This window comes from Vulpes vulpes, chromosome 5 (assembly GCF_048418805.1).
Source record: "Vulpes vulpes isolate BD-2025 chromosome 5, VulVul3, whole genome shotgun sequence".
Lineage (NCBI taxonomy): Eukaryota > Metazoa > Chordata > Mammalia > Carnivora > Canidae > Vulpes > Vulpes vulpes.
The window spans coordinates 112,654,020-112,665,207 of NC_132784.1; the positions used below are offsets into that span (position 1 = coordinate 112,654,020).

At 62.6% G+C, this 11,188-nt stretch overlaps 2 protein-coding genes across 5 annotated transcripts; both read right to left on the reverse strand.

Moving 5' to 3' along the window:
• Positions 1–51: 51 nt before the first annotated feature.
• On the reverse strand, positions 52–3,995 carry PPOX (protoporphyrinogen oxidase). Of its 2 annotated transcripts, none has more exons than XM_025986277.2 (12): positions 3,602–3,995; positions 3,342–3,476; positions 3,080–3,195; positions 2,825–2,957; positions 2,411–2,555; positions 2,122–2,312; positions 1,246–1,306; positions 964–1,082; positions 773–883; positions 524–673; positions 356–398; positions 52–269 (listed from the first exon to the last, which is right to left on the reverse strand). In XM_025986277.2, exons 1-12 carry the CDS (start codon positions 3,686–3,688, stop codon positions 127–129), a joined length of 1,434 nt encoding a protein of 477 aa, XP_025842062.2. In that variant the 5' UTR covers positions 3,689–3,995; the 3' UTR covers positions 52–126. The 2 variants fall into 2 exon arrangements, with proteins under 2 accessions (XP_025842062.2, XP_025842063.1); XM_025986278.2 differs by having other exon boundaries at positions 3,080–3,211; positions 3,602–3,776.
• A 617-nt stretch (positions 3,996–4,612) lies between these two features.
• USP21 (ubiquitin specific peptidase 21) lies at positions 4,613–11,026 on the reverse strand. 3 transcript variants are annotated; one of them, XM_072759636.1, is made up of 13 exons: positions 10,831–11,026; positions 9,448–10,068; positions 8,598–8,657; positions 8,304–8,424; positions 7,982–8,093; positions 7,630–7,785; positions 6,861–6,925; positions 6,492–6,595; positions 6,191–6,277; positions 5,829–5,907; positions 5,496–5,603; positions 5,295–5,409; positions 4,613–4,982 (listed from the first exon to the last, which is right to left on the reverse strand). In XM_072759636.1, exons 2-13 carry the CDS (start codon positions 10,045–10,047, stop codon positions 4,892–4,894), a joined length of 1,698 nt encoding a protein of 565 aa, XP_072615737.1. In that variant the 5' UTR covers positions 10,048–10,068; positions 10,831–11,026; the 3' UTR covers positions 4,613–4,891. The 3 variants fall into 3 exon arrangements, with proteins under 3 accessions (XP_072615737.1, XP_072615738.1, XP_072615735.1); XM_072759637.1 differs by having other exon boundaries at positions 9,709–10,068; positions 10,831–11,021; XM_072759634.1 differs by lacking the exon at positions 7,982–8,093 and having other exon boundaries at positions 7,630–7,981; positions 10,831–11,021.
• Positions 11,027–11,188: the final 162 nt, after the last annotated feature.

Consider the following 11,188-nt stretch of genomic DNA (forward strand, 5'->3'; position numbering starts at 1 on the left):
CCACCAGCCCCGCCACCTATGCCTGGAGGTGACCAAGCCACCAGATCCAGCCAAGTTCCAGCAACTTTTATTTTTGTGGGTGAAGAGGTGCTGCCAACACGGCCAGGAGGAGGTGGGAGCTGGGGATCAGCTGTTAGATTCTGAGCCCAGGACCCGAGCCGCCGCCCGCCGTCCACTCTCTATACAGTCATTGACAGCAACGCCCTCATAGGAGGCTCCGGCCAGAGTCAAGGGCAACCTCTGAGAAGCCAGGAACTGGGTGGCTGCCTCTGCAAGGAAAAGATGAAGGGACTGTTATAGCTGGGGGGGTCTGGCTTCCTTGCCTCCCCTCGGCACAGCCGCCTCCCAGACTCACCCAGTTTTTGCCAGTGGCCTAGTGTATACTGGGGTATGCAGTTCTGGGGAGAGAAGAGGGGATACACGGACATTTTTGTTGGTGATGGATGGCCAAGCCCAAGTAGACGACAACCAACCTACCAGCCCCTGCCTTCAGCGGGAGCTGAGGGGTGCTTACTCAACTCACTTTGTGTAGGTGGACCAAGCAGTGACTTGGTGGCTCCTTTAGTCCTAACTGGGTGGCAGCTGCTTGCTGTGCCTGCTGCTGGAACAGCTCCCGAGATAAGAGACCACCCCTGGCTTCCAGCGTCTGTAACCAGGACCCTCCCAGCATCACCTGGGGAGAGAATATGGCACTGACCAGCCTGGCCTGACCTGCACTGAGCACAGACGAGCCCTCTGCAAACCCCCACTGAGCAAAGCTGCTGCTTCTCACAGTCACTCGGAGGCCAGGGGGGCTCCCATCCTGCTCAGGAAAAGCAACTGAGTCATACACGATTCCCAGGACACCTGGGTCTTCTGAGGATGGCACCAAATGTCCAAATCCCTGGAGAAAGGAAGAGACCGGGTGAGGAAGGAAGGACTGTGGGTGGGCCCGAGGGGCTCGTTCCTCCGTGCCACGCCTACCTGCACAGGCAGACGAGCTCCTCGGTACTGGAGGTTCACCACCGCCACCGACACGGCAGTGATGGCACTCAGGGCATGAGCCAGAGGCGCAGCCTGGGCAGGGAGCAGCTTGCTGAGCACTGGGGGAGAGCAGCCAGGGGCCTGCTCAGGAGGCATTTCTGGCAGATTCCCCAGGCCTCCCACAGGGATGACCAGTTCAGGGGCACAGCACGGTCCTGCGGGCCCAGGAAGCAACCCTGTGCCTCACTCTGGCTGGAGAAGGGGAGGGGGCTACCCCAGTACCTGAAGCTGGAACAGCACTAATCACGTGGTCTGCCTCCAGGCTGCCGTCCCCCAGAGATACCTGCCAGGATGCAAACATTTGAGAGACAGAGAGATAATGGGAATTTTGCCTCAGATTCCCAAGCCCTAAACTGGCAGGAGAGACTGGGCGCTGCCCCAGGATGAAGAGACCGACCTGCAGTGGGCACAGAGCCCACCCCCTCTATTACTGAGGCAGCGGGCTGGACAGAAGCCAATGTGGCCGCTCTGAGCTGTTCAGTGGAGCTGGGCCGTCCCTTCCCCTAACGAAGCCACTTGTAAACACCACTTCTATCCAGAGTTGGACCAAACAGGCCCTGGAGGACCATCTACAAACGAGGCCTAAGACCCTAGGGTAGCCCATGTTTAAACTGCATCTAAGGCAGGGAAACAACAATAACTAGTCCTGCCAACCCTGGCCTGGTTAAAACATTCAGGCAAAGAGGGAGACTTTTTTTTTTAATTTTTATTTATTTATGATAGTCACACACAGAGAGAGAGAGAGAAAGAGGCAGAGACATAGGCAGAGGGAGAAGCAGGCTCCATGCACCGGGAGCCCGACCTGGGATTCGATCCCAGGTCTCCAGGATCGCGCCCTGGGCCAAAGGCAGGCGCCAAACCGCTGCGCCACCCAGGGATCCCCATTTCTTTTTTTTTTTTTTTTAAAGATTTTATTTATTCATGAGACAGACACAGGCAGAGGGAAAAACAGGCTTAATGCAGGAAGCCTGACGTGGGACTTGATTCTGGGTCTCCAGGATCACACCTGGACTGAAGGCGGCGCTAAACCACTTGAGCCACCTGGGCTGCCCAAAGAGGGAGACTTAACATGCATGACACACCAGGGGGCTCTCCTACCTTCCAGCGGCCTCCAGGGAGGAGGTTGAGCCCACAGACAGGCTGGCCTCTGAGAACACTGACCCCTCTACTAGTCAGGTAGGTGTTAAGGGCCTGGGGCAACGTCTCCAGCCCTCCACGGAGTGACCACTGACTCCAGCGCTCAGCTCGGGCCTGGCGAATGAGCGCTGAGTCCGGTCGAGGGCTGTGCCCTGAAGAGGCGGCGGCAAAGAAGAATCATTAGATCGGCAGCCTGGGCCTCCCGGCAGGCCCTTAGTATCTTCTCACCCTGAACCAAGCCCCCACTCACCGGCCCCCAGCAGCAGCCCCAGCAAAACGGAACGATGGCTTTGCTCAGCTTGGAAGAGACTGGGAAAGCAGGACCTGACGCTGAGCTCCCGGCTGTTGCCTGCGAACACGCCTCGGCAGAGACTGTCCATGGCCAGAGACGCCACCTTGAGGGGGAGACTGGGATTGAGAGGCCAAGGAAGAGGGTGCACAGACTACCTTCCACTGCCCCTGCGGGGTCCGGAGGGGATGTGGGGCAGGTGGGGTGAGGTGCAGTCCCACTGTAACAAGAAGGCAGCCATTCACTCCCAGGGCTGGGCTGTGGTGACTACGGGGTGCGTAGAGAGGAGCCCCCAGGTGGAAGGTTTGAGTACGGGGCTCTCTGCCGCTGGTTAGGAGGGAGAGCAGGGACTTGGGGGCCTCTGGGCCGTGTTACCTCAGGTCCAAGGCGGCGCTGGGCAAAACTGTGCACGGTCTCATCAGGGTCTTTGCCTCGGGGCATGGTCAACTCCCTCAGCCCGGCCCAAAACAGAGGTTTGGAGAAGGGAGGTGAAGGGCGGAAGAGCCCCCTGCATCGGGGAAGGCACAGTCATTTCCATCCATCTGGCTGCTCTCGCACAGACTGGGTGAGGGGGGAATGGAAGGGGGGGAGGACGTGGGCAGGGCAGAAAGACGGGCGGTAGGGACCTACCTGAGGCCAGAGGGCAGGGCATGCAGGGCGCCACCCACGTACAGGAATCTGTTCTGGGCAGCTGGGTGGTCTCCCCGGACAGGCAACACTTCTGAGTCCAAGCCAAGCTCAGAGACCTGCTCTCCATACGTCCTCGGGAAGAGGAGAAACTAAGGAAGGGCCTGGCCCACAGCACCGCCGCCCCGCGTGACCTCCAGGGAGGACCCCGGCAACCCCCCCCCCCCCCCAGGCATCCCTCCGAGGCACCCCGCCGGCCTCTCACCAGGAGCAGGGTCCGAGCTCCCGGGGCTCCCGCTGGTCGAATTCCTCGAGGTCCAAGTTCAAAGACAGCACCGTCGGGGCCTCGGACCGAGCGGATCCAGCCTCCCAGGCGCTCGCTGCCCTCCACCAGGACCACCTGGGGACGGGAGGGGCACACGCCGCACGGCTACGGCTGCGGCTGCGGCTGCGGCAGAGGCTCTGCAGGGGACGAGGCCCCGCTCCCTCTGGGCCGCAGGGAGAGGACCGCGACGGGGCGCTCACCTTGGGGGCGCAGGGGGCCCGGCTCAGGTGGTAACCGGCGGCCAAGCCGCTGATGCCGCCGCCCAGCACGACCACGGTCCGGCCCATCGCGAAGCCTGGGGGCGGCGGCGATGGCCAGGCTGCCCCGGGGTCCCGGCGCCGCAGCAGCCCCCGCAGGCTCCGCGCTCCACTCCCCGGCGCTCGCTGCTGCGGGGGACCCGGCGGGGCACTGAGGTCCCCGCCCAGGGCCCGCGGCGCACCCGCGGAGGCCCGAGGGAAGGGAGGGAGGGTGGGTCTCGGGGCGCCGCGGCCGCCGGATAAGGGCCCCGCCCGCGCTATCTGCCGGCGCAGGGCTCGGGGCGCCGCGGCCCCGCCCCCGCCTCTGACCCCGACCCCGACCCCCGCGCCGCGAGGCCGCCGCTCCACCCGCCCCTCTGCGCCCGGACGCGCCGGCGCTCCCCGCTCTCCCGCCTCCGGATTGGTGGCCGCGGGAGGCCCGGATCACGTCCGCCAATGAGGGCGCGGAGCTGGCGGAGGCCCCTCCCCCGGCCCCGGCCCCGCCCCCGCGGAGGGAGCGGCGCTTAACCGCTGGGGCGCCGGCGGGCGCGTCGGGCGGGGCGGGGCGGGGCGGGAGCGCGTGGCGGCCCTGGGGGAGGCCCCGCGAGCGCTGGGGCAGGGAGAGCAGGTGGGGACCCTGGGGCCGCTCCGTGGGGAGGCGGCGCCGTAAACAGCGCCTTGATGTTAGCAACGGCCCGGGCCTGCGGGAGCCGGGAGCCGGGGCCGCCCGGCAACGCGCCCCGTGCTTGTCAACAGGGGTCCGCGGTGCCTCGCCCCCCCGGGGCCGCCCCCCCGGGCAGCAGTGGCGCGTCGGGCCGCCTCCGGCCTCCGGGCCGCCCCCGCACCCCCCGCCCCGCCCTCCGCTGCCCGCGAGCGTCCGCCCGGCCCGGGAGCGCCCCCATCCGGCCAGAGAGGGAGCTGGGCCCCAGGAGGACCTGTGCACCCGCCCGGCACAAATAGAAATAAGAGCATCACTTTTTTCTTAATAAATTTATTCACAAAAAGTGAGATTGCGGAGGGCCTGGGGGCTGTACACGGGCGGGGCCCGGGGGGCTCTGTACATGGGGCTGGGAGACCGGGGAGCCTCCGGGTGGAGGGGTGCTTCTTAATAAAAAAAATAATGGGAGCTACAACCACCACCTCCCCCCTCCCCGATTAAAAAGACACAAAAATAGACGTCTCTGAGGTAAATGGGGAGCCTGGGGCTTCGGGGTGTTGAAAGGGCTTCACAGGTGCCGGGGCTGAGAGGGCTGGTCACAGGCACCGGGGTGGCTCCTGCATCAGTTGGTAGAACAGCACGTAGCCCTCGCTGGACGCCACCTGGTTTTCACTGACAGGGGACACGCTGGGAAGAAGGGGGCGGCGGGCTGTGATGACCCCGGCTACTCCCTCCTCCCCAAGGCTACTCCCTCCTGCCCAAGGCTACTCCCTCTTCCCCAAGGCTACTCCCTCCTTCCCAAGGCTACTTCCTCCTGTCCACAGCTACTCCCTCCTGTCCACCACTACTCCCTCCTCCCCAAGGCTGCTCCCTCCTGCCCATGGCTACTCCCTCCTCCCCACGAACCCAAGCTCCCGCCTTAGGAAGAGCACTCCTCTCCCTGGGGCTGCGGGGGATGCGGGAGCAGAACGGGCAGGAACCGGAGGAGGCTGTGCTCACCGAGAGTCGTTGTAGACATGCCAACCAGTCTGGCACCTGCACAGGGCTGTGTAGTGGCCGTAGTGGACACTGCCCGAGTGGTTGCAGAGGGCGTACAGCTGGTACACGGGGCTTCCTGCGGCGTTGGAGTGGATGGAACCCCACCATCATGGCTGTGCCCCCCACTCCCCAGCTTGCTAGGACCTCCCCTTCCACACTCACCGGCTTTGTCACTGGCAAAATCCCCCAGGCTCAGTCGCTGCAGCGGGAAGTCTACACCTACCGAACTTTTCTTGATGGAGCCTCGGGAGGCGGAAAAGCGATTAAGATCTAAGCCCTAGTTAAGGAGCATCTGGAGGGCAGAGGGCCTCTGAAGGGGCTGAGGTCTTGGATGCCGTCCCCTCCCCTCTCGGAAGGCACCCGGGGGCACAGTGGGGTGAGGTGGAGCGGCAGACTTTTCCTAAGGGAAATTCAATTCCCAAATGTCCAGCCTCTGCAGACCAGGCACATGCCAGGGGAACGGATGGGAGAAATAAGATTTGAAGGTTAGGATACGAAGCACGAGGATTCGGGGGAATCTTTGTACGGTCAACTTTTTGGTACTTCGCGTTTTCTGCCGACACCGGTCACACACCTGAGTAAACGGCAGATAACACCGTGTGAATGTGCCCCTCACGTCAATCCGCTTTTCTGACACCCCGACTCACAGTCACTATGCTCCCCATCACTCTGCATCCCCTGGGCCACTGCCCTTCGCCCGAGGATTATTAGGACATATCTGAGACTCCAACACACACCAAGACGTACGGATATCATGCCCCATACCAAGCACCATGCACCCCCTTTTACCCATATGGCACCCCCCCTCCCCCGGCAGGCCTCCCACCCTTACTGCATCCCTGTGAAACCGCACATACTGGAGCATTCTCGGACTCTAGCTCTTCTTCCTTGGTGAACAAGCTGAAACAATCCCGCAGAGACACCTTGCCCCCGGCAAATCCTTTCTGGGGGTGGGGGTAGGGGGGACGGGAATGAAAGGTCAGCATGTTCTGAATTTCCTTCTGCAACTCTTCTCAATCAGTCCAGGCTTCAGTTGTAGTCCAGAGACCCGCAGGGTTCCCTCCCACGCTCGGGGGGTGGGGGGGTTGGGGGGGGGTGGGTAGGGATGGGTCGCAGAACCCGTGTCCCATCCACCCCAGGAATCCTCTGGAATCCCACCTTGGGGATGGGCAGGGACAGGTCACAAAAAACCTCGAAGGTCGTGGAGCGATACCCACAGGCCTGGCACTTGAGACAACTTTTCAACTGGCCCACAAACAGGTCTAGACAGAAGCGAAGAGGCGGGAGAAACAGTCACTGTGGGGAGCCTGAGATGCTTCCTTGGGTTCCCCTCTCTTCCCACGGCTCTGCCTGACACTTCCCTTCCTAACGCCCAAGCTCCTAACAAACCCCTAACAAAGCCCATCCACACTTCCATCGTCTGGCCTTGCCCCCACACCCCTCACAGTGTCAATTCTCCCAAGCCTGCAATGCCACCCCCCCCCACCCCCGCACTAATCATCCCGCATGGCTTTGTCCGCTCCGTACCCACAATCTTGCTGTCTTCTCGCTCCAGGTAACGCTTCCACATTAGGTTGGCTCTGTCGTCATCACTACCGCAGATCAAGGGAAGTGGGGAGCACCCATGAGAACACTGGGCACCCCCAACACCATGGCAATGACCCACACAGCCCTGCACCCCACCCATACCCCAGCTCCTTCTCTACATTTCAAAGAAGTGTCATAGGAGTAATGCTTTAGGGGCGCCTGGGTGGCTCAGCTGGTTAAGTGTCTGCCTTCTGCTCAGGTCATGATCCCAGGGTCCTGGGATTGAACCCCACATGGGGCTCCCTGCTTGGTGGGGAGCCTGCTTCTCCCTCTCCATCTGCCCTTCCCCTCTGCTTGTCCATGGACTTTCTCTCTCTCTCATCACTGTCTCTAAAATAAGTGAATAAAATCTTGACAACAACAAAAAAAGGAGTACTGCTTTAGAAGACTTTCTGGGGAAACCCAAGGCAAGAGGGAAAGGCAGGAACACAGGCAGGGAACAGCTGACTTGACCTGGCTTTAAACGCTGTATGTACCGGGCTGTAAATGAGCTCTCCTCCCCTCAGTCCGGGGCCACCCCTAGCACTAGCCTCTGCCGCCATCTGCACCCCTTGGCCTCCTTCCTCGGACTTCTGCACGGCTTCTCAAACCATTTTCTAGACTGGGTGTTTCCCTGGACCCTACAGCCTGTCTTGATGAGCTCAGCTCTATGAAGGACAGTGGCTGCTGAGAAACTACCGGGAACACAAGGGAGAGAAAGTGACTTTACCTCAACTCAGGTTCTTCTAGCAGAGCTCCTCCACGACGGGGCTGGGCGGGAGCTGGACTGCTGGCCAGGATTGGCGGAGCCCGGCGGCCCCGCCGGTTGATTTCGAGGTGCAGCCGCTCCATGAGGAGCTTCAGGAACTCTTGGGCATCCTGCTGGCTACAGCCAGAAACAGAGTGTGGGCAACTGGCAGCCCCCGCCCCCTGTCCACAGACAGTATCTCCTGTCCAGACATCGGTCCCCACTTCCTGGATCAAGCACATCTGAAGGCTCAGAACAATGGTGCCAGGGCCTCTGCTTGGTCCAACCCCCAGACGTGGCCACAGAATGTCATACCGTACTCTAGCTCTCCCACCTGTATCCAGAGAAGGAGGGAACATATTTCTGGAAGACAGCTCGGAATCGAGTAGGATTCACAGCTTCACAGGAGTCAGGGTGCCACAGGGCACCAATCACATCTGCAAAGGCTGTTGGGGTGGGTGTGGGGAAAGAGGGGTTAATGACTGGAAGAGGCAAGCCACAGGAGGCTCAGAGGGCAGAAGACAACCTCTAGGGAAGCAGGCACCAGCAAAAAGATACAACTCCCAGACTCAAGGGTCGGGGCCGCCAGGGCTGGCAGATGGACCCGGAGGTTGGGGAGAGGACTGGAAAGGTGGGAGCAGGAGTGGCTGCTGCACCTTCAGTGAGCTCTTGGGCTCGACCCCCTCCAGGCACCTCTTGCCGGAAGTCCCTTCGCAGACAGAAGTCCCGAAGAGGCCGAGTGCTGCTCAAACACTGTAGCACTGCATTCAGGAAGCACTGGGGAGCAGGATACACCACCGTTATTTCTGCAGACCAGGGACCGATCGGAAGCCTAGAAGAGCTTCAGTGCTCTCCTTTCCCATCTTCCCCACCTTCTAAAAGTCAGCGCCCTGCCCCCAGCACCATTTCACATTCCTTTTAGAAATGCCGGACAGGAGAATGGCTCTCACCGTGTTCCCCAGATTTCGGAGGCCAACGTGACCAGAGCCCAGAAGCAGTGTGTGATGAGCCTGGAAGGTCAGAGTAGAGTCAGCAGGTTCCCATGTATCCCACCTGGCACTTTAACCTTTCTACAGCATGCTGCCCACTGCTTCCCCATCCCCGTCCTTCACCCTCAAATTCCACCCTCCTTCCCTCACAGGGTACTGGGGGCTCCCTACCTCACTGGCCATGAGCAGTAAGCCCATCACAGCTGAGTGTACCACGGACTCGGCCATGGCTGTCCCGCCTGTTCCCCACTTACTCCTCTGCCCAGCTAGCCGGCGCTGCAGCTCCTGGGGCAGCTCCCCAAGCACTGGCATGGCTGCCCAGCTGCTCCCCACACCCACCTTGCTTCCCCCAAAGCCCCGTCCTGCCCCCGTGGCCCCTTCCTGAACCCTCTCCTGATGGCTCCAACTGCAATCAACCTAAGCTCACTTGGCTTGGGAAATGGGCAACCACACTAACTCAGATATTCTGAGCCTGCCCCTCGTCAGCTCCAGAGATTAATTAGGCCTAGGCAGCGTCCTAGGAGAGAAGGTGAAGCAAGGGAGAGTAAGGACCCTGGGGACCCAGAGAAGAATTCGCAATGGCTGGATTAAATCCCTGGGGACCGAAATGGCACACCATGCTAAGGAGTCACAGAAAACCCCGAAAAAGGTCTATGAGGCGCAGTGGTACTTAAGTGAGGGAGAGGAGAGTCCCAGCTGCTGTAATGAGGGATTGGGGAAAAGAGGGAAAAGAAAGCCACGTGATGGCAAGAAAGCTGGAGGCAGAGAGGAACACGGGCTTGGAAGGCCACGTGTGCTGGCGAGTCCTCACCATTTTGTCATCGGAGTAGAAAGACTCAGAGGGCCGGGCAGATATGACGTGGAAGGAGCCATGGGAAGTAGGGGGCTCCGTCCGTATACTGAGCAAGGTGGGGGGACCAGGAAAGCCCCCGAGGCGGCGGAGAGAGGCGCTCCGTCTCAGGGTGGGAGGCTCAGGCCTGAGCGCCAGGCGGCTCAGCGCGGCCCCTAGCTCTCCAGCACCACGATGCCCTCCCAAGGCAATCCCCATAGGACGCAAGTCCCCACTGCTCACAGACTTGGAACGAGCTAGGTTGGTCCTGGAAGGGAGAGGCAGAGCCACAGTTGGGGGTGGTGAGCCAGGCAGGGGAACTCCATGATCTGCCCGGAGGGGTCCTCGGGGACGAGGACCTGAGGTCCGTCCCCGTCCCAGCTCCAGTTTCTTGAGCCGTTCCTCGGGGGGACCTGGCCGGGGAGGCAGAGGTCTTAACATGGAGTTCGGCCCAGGGGCTGGGTTTCGGCGCTCCTTGCTTCGGGCCCTGGGGGCAAATGGTAGCTTGGATCCCACTCGTGGCTGGACATTAACAGGTGGCTCTCGGGTCCGGCCCAGGCGGTGCTCAGAGGCCTGGGGCATCGTGGACACCACAGGCTGGACCTGGGAGGAGAAGAGAGGGTCAGCGTGTGAACGTGGAGGCACCAACTAGCTTGCACCCGCACTGAGGGGAGGAAGCACATCTCTCTCAGTTAGTGTCCCGGGTGCCGGGCGTGGTGTTTCCGCAAGGCAGATACTTAGTATCCACCGAGTAAAGGACCGGGTGACAGCAGCCCGCGGCTCCGAGGCTTCCGGAACGCCCCTCCTGCAGGAGCAGCTGGGCTGGAAAGCCGAGGAGAGCCTCCATCTCGGCCTCTTCACCATCCAAGGCTCCCAAGGGCCCCGCACCCGGCTGCTCACGCGGGGGGTGCCCCGGGTCACTCAGAAGCTCGGGGCTAACACGGTGTGGACGTGGGGAGGTGCCGGGAAGGAGCACCCCGCCCTCCACCCCCCGCCCCTCCGGGCTGCAAACGAAGCCGCCCGACCCAGCGGCTTGCCGGGCCCTCCCCCACCAGCCCTGGGCGCCCACGAGGTGTCGGGGGGGGCGGGGGGGGACGAACTACTCCCCGACCCCGACCTCCGCACCTCTCCCACCGCCGCAGGCTTCAGCCGGGTCCGCCCCCCTCGAGGGCAGAAGGCCGAGGCCGCTGATTGGCTGCGGGGTCGGCGGCGTATCCCCTGCGGCCCGAGGATGCTGTCCCTCCAGGCCGGCTCCCCCGGCCCTGCGCGGCCCCCCGCGCCCCGCCGGTGCGGACGGCGTCCTCTGGGGTCCCGGGCCGTCTCCCCGCGCCCCCCCCGCCCCAGCCCCAGCGCCCCGGCCCGTACCTGTCCCCCGGTGAGGCGGCGGGGGAGCCCAGCTGGGGCCAAGCCCCAGCTCAGGGCCACCCCCTGCTCCCCCCGTGCAGCCCCCCCGAGGGCCGGGCTGCAGCCGTGGCCGCAGCCGATGCCCAGGTCTGTCCCGCCGCAGGGGCCGCCGCCATCTTTGTTGGTCTCGCCCGGCCACCGGCCGCCGGCTTCACCGCCTCTCACGGCGCCTGCGCGCCCACACTCGGCGGCCGCCCACCTGCCTCCTCTGCGCTTGCGTGAACCCACCCCCTTGGCTCCGCCGCCGCCGCCATGGAAACGCAGCCAACTCGGGGAGCGCCGGTTCCCAGGCCTGCCCTGAATTGTTTTTAAACCATCG